Consider the following 12,194-nt stretch of genomic DNA (forward strand, 5'->3'; position numbering starts at 1 on the left):
TTGTTTAGTTCCAAAAAGTAAAAAGTTTTCGGTACTGTAGCACTTTCGTTTGTTTGTGATAAATATTATCCAATCATAGACTAACTAACTAGGATCAAAAAATTCATCTCGTGATTTACAGCTAAACTGTGTAATTAGTTTTTGTTTTCGTCTATATTTAATGTTTCATGCATGTGCCACAAAATTCGATGTGACGGGGAATCTTGAAAACTTTTTGGTTTTCAGGGTGAACTAAACAAGGCCTGGGCTTAAAAGATTCATCTCACAAATTATAGGTAAATTGTAAAATTAGTTATTTTTTTTATTTATATTTAGTGCTCCATGTAAAATTAGTTATTTTATTATTTATATTTAATGCTCTATATATGTTGTAATATTTGATGTGATTGAAAATTTTAAAAAAAAAATTAAACTAAACCCAAACCTAAGAGTACAGTACTTGTGATGGTGTGTGTGAATTGTGATGGCGAGTGATGCAAATGCAATGCAACCACCATCCATCCATGGGATGGGAACACCCAATTACTGCACACACCTACATCTGATTGGGAATCAACGTGCAATCATGCAATGCAAGACAGCAACAGCAACTAGTGCCGTGGACTACCATACCAATTACTAGGAACCAACCACTGCACCCCACATGCATTTCCTCCTTCCTCCTTGCTACTCTGCCCACCAGCCGGCTTCAGTCAGGGCTTGAGCCTTCCCTCCACTCTTTCGTCAGGCCTGTCCACCGCACGCACCTCCTGCAGCATCTTGACCACCCTCCGCATCGCCGGGCGGTTGATCGGCAGCGAGCTGGCGCACAGGAGCCCGATGTTGAGCACCCGGACAATCTCCTCCTTGAACGCCGCCATGTCCAGCTCCAGCCTGCTGTCCACCACGTGCTCCACGCCCTTCTGCTCCTCCATGGTGCTGCACACCCACTTCACCAGGTCCTTCTCCCCGAACTCGGGATCCACCGGCGGCTTCCCCGTCACAAGCTCCAGCAGCACCACGCCGAAGCTGTACGTGTCGCTCTTCTCGTTCACGCGAAGCGTGTATGCATACTCTGTAGTACGTTGCGAGCTCAGTCAGTCAGGGTACAGCAGCTTATTATTATTTACTATAATTAGAAGATAGATAGAGGAGAGTACGGTTTCAAAGAAGAGAAATAACGCATAGCCATAGCATACCAGGCGCAATGTAACCGCATGAGCCGGCGATCACGGACATGGACTTGCCGGTCCCCCCCTGGGTCTCCACCACCTTGGCCACCCCGAAATCCGCCACACGGGCACTCAAGTCGGCGTCCAGGAGGATGTTGTTGGATTTCACGTCCCGGTGGACGATGGCCGGGACGCAGTCGTGGTGGAGGTACGACAGCCCCTCCGCCGCACCCACCGCAACCTTGTACCGCGTCGCCCAGTCCAGCAACCCCGCCTTGCCGCTGTGCAGCACGTCCCCGAGGCTGCCGTTCGGCATGTACTCGTACACCAGCAGCTTGCACTCCTTGCAGCTGCAGCTGCAGCTGCACCACAGCTTCACGATGTTCTTGTGCCGGATCTTGCCCAGCGTCCTCACCTCCGCCTCAAAGCTGCTGTCGGCGCCGGCGGGCTTCTTCCCCGCCGTGCTGCTCCACAGCTTCTTCACTGCCACCACCTCGCCGTTGCTCAGCACGGCCTTGTACACCTTCCCGGACGCGCCGCTGCCGATGACGTTGTCCTCGTCCAGGCAATCAAGGATCTCGTACTCGCTGAACGACAGCTTGTGGAAGGACGTCAGTGTCCATTTCGAGCGGTCGGCGCGCAGCTTTGACTTGCGGCTGAAGCTCCGGTACCGCCGGTAGAACCACGCGACTCCAGCGACCAGGATGACACCTGCAGATATGAAGATGGACCGCATCATCCAGGTCCAGGCGAAGCGGTTCCTCGACCTTCCCTCCGACCCACCACACAGCCCAGGGTTGCCCAGGAAGCTGTTGCGGTACGTCTCCGTGGCGTACTGCGGCGGCAGCGGGCCGCGCAGCTGGTTGTCCGAGACATTGAATTCGTTCAGCTTCAGGTTCTCCAGCTGCATCGGTACCTCGCCGGTCAGCTCGTTGCCGGAGAGGTCGAGGTAGTTGAGCACCGGCAGGTCACCCAGCTCCGGTGGTATGGAGCCACTGAAGCCATTGTCCGCGAGGTTGAGCTCGCTCAGCTTCCTCCATGATTGGATCCCCCGGAGCAGCTGCCCCGACAGCGAATTGTTCCGCAGCACGAGGCGGCCGAGCTCAGCCAGGTCGCCGAGAGAGCCCGGCAGCGGGCCAGACAGCAAGTTGCCGTCGGCCGACAGCTCGTACAGCTCGGACACCGACCCGATCTCCGACGGGATGCTCCCGGTGAGCCGGTTGTTGGACAGCACCAGCTTCGACAGGTTGGCGGCGCCGGCGATGACCGGGGAGATCTCTCCCGTGAGTTGGTTGTCGTTGAGCTCGAGAAGCGACATGTGCGGCAGGCCCCAGACGGCGTCGGGCACGTCCCCGGCGAGCCTGTTGTTGGAGAGGCGCACCCGGCGCAGCCTCCGGCAGCGGGCGAGCCCCTCGGGGATGCGCCCCGACAGCTGGTTGTCGAGCATGAGCAGCTCCTCCAGCTCCCCGCGGTCGCATACACCCGGGGGGATCTCGCCGGAGATGGCGTTGTCGGAGACGTCGAGGCAGACGAGCGGCGCGTTCTTGCCGAGGTCGGCGGGCAGCGAGCCGTTGAGGCTGTTGGCGAAGATGCGGAGCTCGACGAGCGACGGCGCCGTGGCCACCGAGTCCGGCACGGGCCCCGTGAGCTTGTTGGAGTAGAGGTGCGCGGTCTCGAGCCTGGGCGCGTGGAAGAGGTCCTCCGGGATGGCGCCGTCGAGGCGGTTCATGGCTAGATCGATGGCCCTGAGCTCCTTGAGCGTGCCGAATCCCCTGGGGATGGGTCCCGTGAGCGAGTTGTTGTAGAGCTCGATCTGGAGCGCGCTGGTGAGGCCGGTGATCTCCGGCGGTATGGGGCCGGTGAGCCCGTTGGTGGAGAGGTCGAGGTCGGTGAGGTTGGTGAGGCGGCCGAGGGACGGCGGGATGGGGCCGACGAGGTTGCAGCCGGCGAGCCAGAGCACGCGCAGGTCGGAGAGGCCGCCGAGCGCGGCAGGCACGGGCCCCGGCGCGAAGGGGTTGTAGGAGAGGTTGAGCTCCCGGAGCGTGGAGACGGCGCCGAGGAAAGGCGGGAGGTCGCCGCCGAGCAGGTTGTAGACGAGGGAGAGCGACTGGAGCTTCTTGAATCGGGCGAAGGAGTCCGGGATGGGCCCGGAGAAGTTGTTGCTGTCGAGCCTGAGGTAGAGGAGATCGGGGAGGTGGGCGAGCGCGTCGGGGAGCGGGCCGACGAGCGAGTTCATGGAGAGGTCGAGGTACTGGAGGGCGGCGCAGCGGGCGAGCGCGGCGGGGGCGGGGTCGAGATCGGGGCCGATGTAGTTGGTGCTGAGGTCGACGGAGCGCAGGCGCGGGAGGCGGCAGAGAGCGGCGGCCGGGAAGGAGCCGGCGAGGTTGAGGTTGGGGAGGGAGAGGTCGGTGACGGCGGCGGTGGCGGCGTCGCAGGTGACGCCCGTCCAGGCGCAGGGCGTGGCGTCGCTGGCGTTCCAGTCGGCGAGCGCGTCCGGCGGGACGGTGAGCGCGCGCTTGGCGTTGAGCAGGTGGACGCCGTCCTGGTTGAGCGCCCGGGCAGCATTGGCGAGGAGGAGGAAGAGGATGGGGAGGAAGGAGGTAGGGGCAGCCATGGTAGATGCCGTTGGTTGGTGGCTCAGAGTGCTTGTGGGGGCAGAGCAGGCGTCGGCATCGGCACGGGGCCGGTGAAGAAAGAATGGGAATGGAATGGTGGGCTGCCGCCTGCCTGCTTCTCTTATGGTGGTGGTGGTGGTGGTGGTGATGGAGATGGCCTGTCCAGAAGCAGATGATGCGGGAAGAAGAGAAGAGAGAATCGGAAGCGAAGCTACCCAGCACTGCACTGCAGATAGAGAAAGCAACGGAAAGCAACAGGGAGGGAGGGAGGGAGAAGGCGGCGGCCCCCCGACCCGACACAACACAAGTGGCTGGCATGAGAGCTGCTCCAGGGCAGAAGTAGTAGTAGACACTACTGTCACTCGCCGCTTGCGCTCACCGCGGCACAACACAGCAGAGCACATGGTCTTGTTTACTTACTTCCAAAAACCTAAAATTTTTTAAGATTCTCCGTCACCTCGAATTTCTAGACACATGTATGAAGTATTAAATATAGACGAAAATAAAAACTAATTGCACAGTTTGGTCGAAATTGTCGAGACAAATCTTTTAAGCCTAGTTAATCCATGGTTGGACAATAATTACCACAAACAAACAAAAATGCTACAGTGTCGCGAAATTTTTTTCTTACAGAACTAAACATGGCCCCACAGAGCACAGAGCAGGAGCGAGTGAGAGTACTGTACGTTAATTAATTAATTAGACCTTGTTTAGTTACCAAAATTTCTTTTGTAAAATAGACACTTAGTACTTTTGTTTAACTCATCCAAAAAACAAAATTTTTTCAAGATTTCTTATAACATCGAATCTTGCGCCCATATGTATTGGCATTTAATATAGATGAAAACAAAAACTAATTACACAGTTTGACTATAAATCAAGAGACGAACCTTTTAAGACTAGTTACTTTATGATTAGACAATGTTTGTCAAAAACAAAACAAAAATGCTACAGTGTCAAAATCCACAAACTTTTTGGATATAAACAAGGCCTAAATGTGCTTAAAAATTTTGTTTTATAAATTATAGATAAATTATATAATTAGCTGTTTTTATTTATATTTAATACTTTATGTATACTATACCGCAATAATTTGGTGTCACGAGGAATTAAAATATTTTGGGAAATAAAAATGGCCTAAATGATGTTGGCTCGGGACGGGAGTAAAAAACGAGTCGTCGGCGTTGGGTGACACGACGACTTTGACCTGCGTGTCGGTCTTGTTTTCACATTCTCACTGCCAAATCCTGTCGTCTGGCGCTGTGGTCTCTCTGCCCAGTGGGCTCCTTTTCGGTCAAACCACTACTGTGCCTCGTTCAACGCTTGCTTCCGACACCTGTCTGTCGGTGACAACGCTTTAGAGCGTCGAAACAGGTACTCCTCGTAAGAGCAGGTAGACTAATAAATTTATAGTCACGCTAATGTTGATACAGAGAAGAGAGAAGAGAGATAATAACTTAGCTCTTATTAGGCCAGTTTTAATAAACAGTGTCACTCTACGATTTTATACAGAGACGAAGCTAGCGGTGGGGCTAGAGGGCTCTAGCCCCCCTACCGTTGCTGATTTAGTGAAGCTCCTAGTGTTTTTGCTTCTAATTTTAGACACAAATCTATAAGGTAGGGTGAGCTGAGACCTTTATTCTTAGATATATTTTATGAATTAATATAAGACTACTTCAAGTTAATATATTTTTTCTATTGTAAAGGGTTATAGTAAAGTTAAGTCGATGTAGCAATTTTGTTCAGCCCCTCCTACATTTTTTTCTGGCTTCGTCCCTGATTTCATATATCAACACGTTATCAAGATTAAAATGAAACCATCTATGAAATAACCCCAGCAATGAAGCATTTTACTTTGTTGTTTCTAAGACTAAGTAAAGCATTTAATTGCTGCAAAATAATTGGATCACATGTAAGATGGTGAAACGATCTGAACCTCGGTGGGGATTTCATCACGTTTTACCGCGTGGAAAACAACGCCCATGGAGTTTTACCATGGTGAAACTACTTCCTTCTGTCTCCTCTTCATTTCATGCAAAAAGTGTAGTTTTACTGACATGGCGCTCTAATAAATGTGCATGACATCCTGATGAAACCCCACTGAGACTGGTCTTATATAAGCACCAAGCCGAGCACGGATGCATAGGTAGTGGTGTGCCTAAATAACAAGTATTGTGAGAAAGAAAAGGAAAGAGAATGTGTTTTAGAGACAAGTATGAGACAACTTAGGGCAGGTGCAATAATGAGCTTATAGCCAAGCTAATCCTGATGTGGAGGAGAGAAGGGAGGAGAAAGATGATAGCTTGGCTCTTATGTAAGCACTAAGCTGGACACGGATGCATAGGTAGTGGTGGGCCCAAATAGCAGTGTTGTGAGAATAAATAGGAAAGAGAAGATATTTTAGAGACAACTTATTGTATAACTTGGCTCTAATTACTTAGCTTATAGCCAAGTACTTGGCTCTATTATTGATCTTGCTCTTACTGTATAACTTGGCTCTAATCACTTGGCTTATAGCTAAGCACTTGGCTCTATTATTAACCTTGCTCTAAGAGCACTCCGATGCAGACTCTATCATAGAGTCTAAAGTTATTTATTATCTCAAACAATATAGACTTAGAGTCTAAATAAGACTTAGACACTGTGTAGTTCCTACCTAAAAAAAATTCCATCCATTCCATCGAATTTTAGACACATGCATGGAACATTAAATATAAATAAAAATAAACTAATTACACAGTTTGGTTGAAAATCGCGAGACGAATCTTTTAAGTCTAGTTAGTGCATGATTAGCTTTAAGTGCTACAGTAACCCACATGTGCTAATGACAGATTAATTATGTTTAATAGATTGTCTTACAGTTTCCAGACGAGCTGTGTAATTTGTTTTTTATTAGTTTCTAAAAACCTCTCCCGATATCCTTCCCACACATTCGATGTGACACTCAAAAACTTTTCATCTCCAATCCAAACAGGGTCTTAGAGTCTTATTTTTTCTACATCTTTCTTCAATAAATATGCTGTCACATTAGCAAAATACTATAAATAATATGTAATTAGTTATTTTGAACTCTGTGATAGAGTCTTGTATTGTGAGTGCCCTAATGCTTCTCATAATGCCAGTGTCGATGGAGGTTTCATGACTTAGTTTTCAAAACACTTGTATTTTAAGAGTTTCATCTCTATAAAACTATTTCTCCTCTCATGAAACTCTCATTATCTCTCTCTATCAATATAATGCCACATCAGCATATTTAATGTATATGAAACTTCTACAAAAACCTCATTGAGACTGACCTAATAAAAGAAGTTGAGTTAAATATTAGAAATATAAATCATGAATAATGTTTAAATTATTAAATTTGAAAATATAAAAACCATATGAATAAACTTGTTTTAAAAAATACTTTTATAAAAAATATATACAACATTTTGATAAATATTTTTATAAAAGTAAGGAGTCAAAGTTAAACTTTGGATACCGTGTCATTATGTTAAATAACTTCTTTTAGGGATACGGAGAGTTGCTATTTAGCTACCACGTGAACCAGTTGGTAGAAGAGAGAGTAGTTATTAGTGATTAGTAAATAATTTATCTATTTCACGTATTTCAAGAATCTAAAGGAGAAATATGTGAGTTCAATCATATATAGAAAAATAAAAATATATAAAATACTCTTTGTATTTGTCTCACTTTCAACATCAGCTAGTGCAGACCTTAGCAGCTAGGGAACAGGAACCTGGCCACGTTCCACGTTTCGGAAACATCGTTTTGATTTGCGGAACTGAAACATGACGGAACGCCGTCTCAAAATTTAGTGGAACATGACCCGGGCAAGTTAGGGGCACCCACATGCATCAACTCGTCCTTGCTGCTTGCCACAAGAACTCCACCACAACGCAGAGAGCGGGGAACCAGGGAAGATGCAAGCAAGCAGCAAGGACAGAAAGCGAGAAGAAGCCTGGATGGGATCACAAGGGAAGCGGCAGGCGGGGATGGGCGACGGTGATTTCCCGTAAGTTTGCCTGGAGTCCCGGACACTGAATGGGCTTTAGCGATACACAGTTGCCATGCAGCGGTCCAATTTAAAAAAAGAAACAATAGGAAAAAAGAAGTAGATGTTGTAAGGATTTGAAATCCAAACATTACACTGTTAAATGAGTCTAGATTGTATGGACCAACCAACTCGTCCCCTGCACGTTTCTATTTAAGTGGTACGTGTTCCAGTACTTGAAAGGACTAGTCGAGGCGATATACCCTCCGCGTTCCGTCATTTCAAAGTGTGTCGTATCATGTACCATGTTCGCGTACCACGTTCCATATGTTCCGAGAACTTGGCTGCTAAGGTGTAGTCGTCCTTAGTACGAGTACAGTACTAGAGTAGTAATTTTTCTCACTCGTTTCCACATATAAATGTTAATAATGTCAACTATAATTTTGGTTAAAAGTAAGCTACTTTCACTTACATAAATCTTATAATTACATTATCATTCTGTTGAGAGAGAGAGAGTACAAGGCTAGAACAACTGGCCCTATTTGCTTGAACTTATATGCTAAATCAGTTAGCTATTCACTAGTGTTTTTCTCTCACAATAAATCAGCATTCGGTGCTTTCAACCATGACTTTTCCGACAAGCGATCGGAGTCAATATGTTGCATTTGCAATCTCTAAGGGTCACCAGCACATAAAAGGGCAAATTGAATCCTAAAGTTTCTGAAAAGTAATTCCATTAAGGTCTATACTCAAGTCCCCATAGCTAAATGTGGGTGCCTAGACAAAAAACGCGGGTCCAACATGGCCCCTATTAGAGCCCCTAATTTTGGGTGGGCACCCAAATCTCTCCTCAGACCCGATTTTTGTTGGCCCAACAAGCCAGCCCCAATCCGCGCTACACCCTACGTGCGTGCTCCTCCACCCCTCCGTCATCCAGACCACTGCAACAATGCTGGCCGTTGCTCTGTCGCGCTGCGTCTCTTCCCACGACGACGCTCCCTCCTCTTCTATGCGAACCGTGACGACGCTCCCTCCTGCACGGATCTGTTGTAGAGCTACTCCTTCACCTCATCGACACTGGATCTGCTATAGGGCTAGTGCTCTCCCCTCACCAATATGATGCCGAGGAAGATGGATGCAGGGACGGCTCCTTTGCCACGCCGGCACTCCGCCCGTAGGTGCCCCTGCTGTTGCTCTTTCTTCCCTGTTGCGTTGAGATAGCTCTGTTTCAATTGTCATTGTCTGTTAAAAAGTATTTAGGCGCTTAGGTTTGGGGGCTGCTACTCGAGAAGATTGCAAAATAGAGGACCAACAAAAGTAAGGGGAGCATCCAAATCAAATATTAGGGCCCTCATTTAGGTGCTTCTACTCGAGTTGCTTTAACATGAGCAATATGTATGTCCAAGCTAATTACCGAACAACATAGGTAGATGCAACCCTAGCAAAAAGAATGAATTGATGCATAGGATGAATTTTTTGTAAACATTACCTCCCTCAACTTTTGCAGAAGTCTACTTTTCATCCCTAATTTCTATGATCCAATTATGGTGAAATTTTCATGGTGAGCTAACTATTGTGTCGGTGTTTTAACAACAGGGGTAACACCAACGAGTGAATTTGTGTGCGTGTTTCCATTTTCTGGATGGTGATGCAAGAACATAGAGATTTATCCTGGTTCGGGCAAGGGAAGGCCCTACGTCCAGCGGGGGAAGAGAGTCTGTATTATCTCGCACCTAAGTGCTTGTACAGAGTTGAATACAAGAGCGAGTGAATGTGGATCTAAGTCCTAACTGTATGAAGCTAAGACGACAAAAGGTGGTGTATGCGAGTGCGTTGTTCTACGTATCGTGTCTGTCTGTCTTTACTTCGACCTTGGCGTCCTCTTTTATAGTCCAAGGGGAGGCACAAGGTTACATAGAATAGAGGCTAGGGTAGGCCTCGATAGGGGTATGGGCTCAAGTCAACTCGAGGCCTCCGTACCGGCGTGGCCTCGACGGGTCTTGTTACGGCGTACTTGACGATGATGGCGCATGCGTTCCCTGGGCTGACCTCCTGTATATCACCTAGTAATTGGCCCGCGTATACGCACGCCTGTACATCCTTGCAGTCGCTGTGTCAGGAGTCGTTGGAGTGCTGACTTCCTCCGCTCTATCCTTCTCTAGGAAGGATGTGGAGGCCTCGAGGGTCTGGCGGGTCTGGCGGCGGCGTCTGTATATGGAAACGCTGACTATTACGCCTCGAGGGGCCTCCTGACGGGACGTCACGCTGGCTGCAATGGTAGTAGCGTGTACTTTTCTTTGTATTCTGGGCTAAAGCTGGTGGAAAGTGAGATTTGACGGGCGCACGATCCATAATCACGGTTGTTGTGGCCATGGCGTTAGGTGGGGGTTTGTCAGTCGTATTAAATGCTCTGGGAACCGTACCCGCGATAAGCGGCGTGGGCGCGCCTTTGCGCTCGAGGCAGATTGATTTGCTCGACTCTGTTTTCGTAATCGAGGGTTGTTTGGCCTCGAGCCTTAAGCATTCACTCGAGCTACTTTCCGTCATCGAGACCAAGGTCGATCGGCGTATGTATTGTAGGTCGATTTAAGGTTGCGATCAGGTCATGTTTTATTGGGGGTGTCGAGGCCTGCTCTGGGACTGGCCCTTGGTTCTTTTCGGGGATATCCGTTTGGGTATCCTCTTATTGATATCCTCGACATATTGTATGCTTAAACTATAGCAAAAATTTCATACTTATTGGATCATATATACTTGGTTATATACATGATCCAACGAGTATAAAATTTTTACTACAGTTGAAATATATAATAATTAGTCCACGGTCGGCACAAATAGTGCTAAGCCATCCTATATTGCGATATGAACATGAGACCATGACAACGGCCATGACGAGGCATACATCAACCTTAGGACAAAAATCCAACACTACGCAAAGTCATTCTTGGACTTACCACGATAATGGTAGGCACGCACCTCCCTCCCTTTGGTGGCTCGGCGGCGTACGATGATGCGGGTGGCGATGGGGTCGCGCAGAGTAGGCGGGCTCACCGGCGAGCTTCGAAATGGGCTCACCGGCGGGCATGAGCTTTTTTTAATTCTTTTACTCTATTAACCGAGGCGGGTAAGAAAACCATCTCGGTTAAGGTTTGATTAATTATGACCTTAGCACTGAGGCGGTTGCTTTGCTTGCCTTAGTAAAGCCAAAACACCCGCTTCTGTGCAGTAGTGTTAAATACAAACAAAAGTGTCAGTAGCCAAAATAAAAAAATTTCACCAACTAAACAGCCTCTTAGTTACATCTTCCCTCTCTCAAGTCCCAACTAACGATTTAGGCCTTGTTTGGTTCAACCCAAAACTCAAAAACTTTTCAAGATTTTCCATCATATCGAATCTTGCGGCACATGCATGTAGTACTATATATAAACGGAAACAAAAACTAATTGCACAATTTACATGTAAATCGCAAATCTTTTAAACCTAGTTAGTCCATGATTAGACAATGTTTGTCAAATAAAAACGAAAGTGCTATGTGTCAAAATTCAAAAAAAAATTGGTTCTAGGCCTTAGTTAACTGAAAAAATAGTTTAATTAATTACTGCTTACTCCGTATATCATAGGAGTATATCATCCATGCATGCATCACTAACTAATACGAGTATAATCCACATGGCAGGCACTCAGGCAGGACAGGACAGGACAACATCGGGCTTAGCTTGCAGGTAGTAACAGAGAGACACAGATAGGTGGCACTGTCTCCTTTATAATTGAGGTATCCATCGCCTCCAACTCTATTTTTTTTATTTTGCGCCCTCTCAGCCTCTCGTACGTGATCTGCCGGTTAACAATTATTTACCAACCAATGCAATAGTATATAATAATGCATCAGTTGCAGTTGCATACGATGCATGCTAATGCTGGCAGGATACAAGTGTAATAATGTGTCGAGAACAAGATAATATTCCCTACACATGCATATATGGATTTGCCAGCAAGGACGTCGACGGACGAACAATGTCAGCAGAACGAAGCTGCGGCAGCAACAACGCAACAAACTAATATATAAATAAATACTGAATTCTTGTTTAATACTCATATTTTAATATTATTCAGTATTTCGTCACGAAAAAAATTACGGGCTATCAAAAATAGCGCTGGCTGATTCTGGCCGCTATAGCGACCGCTATACGACGTAGCGGTCGCGCTATAGCGCCGCTATAGCCCGCTATTTAAATACAGCACACACCAGATGAAAAGTTTAAAACTAAAATCTCACAAGTGACAAGTAACTCACAAGTCACAACCCATGATCTAATAGTCTATTTATTACAATCCAAATTCAAAAGCAAACGGCATAAAGCCACAAGTGCCACTGTTCGATAAGCAACTGAAAGTCTGAAACATAAATGAAATGACAAGCACTAAGCACACAAG

The 12,194-nt window shown here is 47.3% G+C and overlaps 1 protein-coding gene across 1 annotated transcript; it reads right to left on the reverse strand.

The window, feature by feature from the left end:
* On the reverse strand, positions 443-4,175 carry LOC8078072 (receptor-like protein kinase HSL1). The gene is made up of 2 exons (XM_002456996.2): positions 1,179-4,175; positions 443-1,054 (listed from the first exon to the last, which is right to left on the reverse strand). Exons 1-2 carry the CDS (start codon positions 4,168-4,170, stop codon positions 693-695), a joined length of 3,354 nt encoding a protein of 1,117 aa, XP_002457041.2. The 5' UTR covers positions 4,171-4,175; the 3' UTR covers positions 443-692.

The sequence above is a fragment of the Sorghum bicolor genome, chromosome 3 (genome assembly GCF_000003195.3).
Source record: "Sorghum bicolor cultivar BTx623 chromosome 3, Sorghum_bicolor_NCBIv3, whole genome shotgun sequence".
NCBI lineage: Eukaryota > Viridiplantae > Streptophyta > Magnoliopsida > Poales > Poaceae > Sorghum > Sorghum bicolor.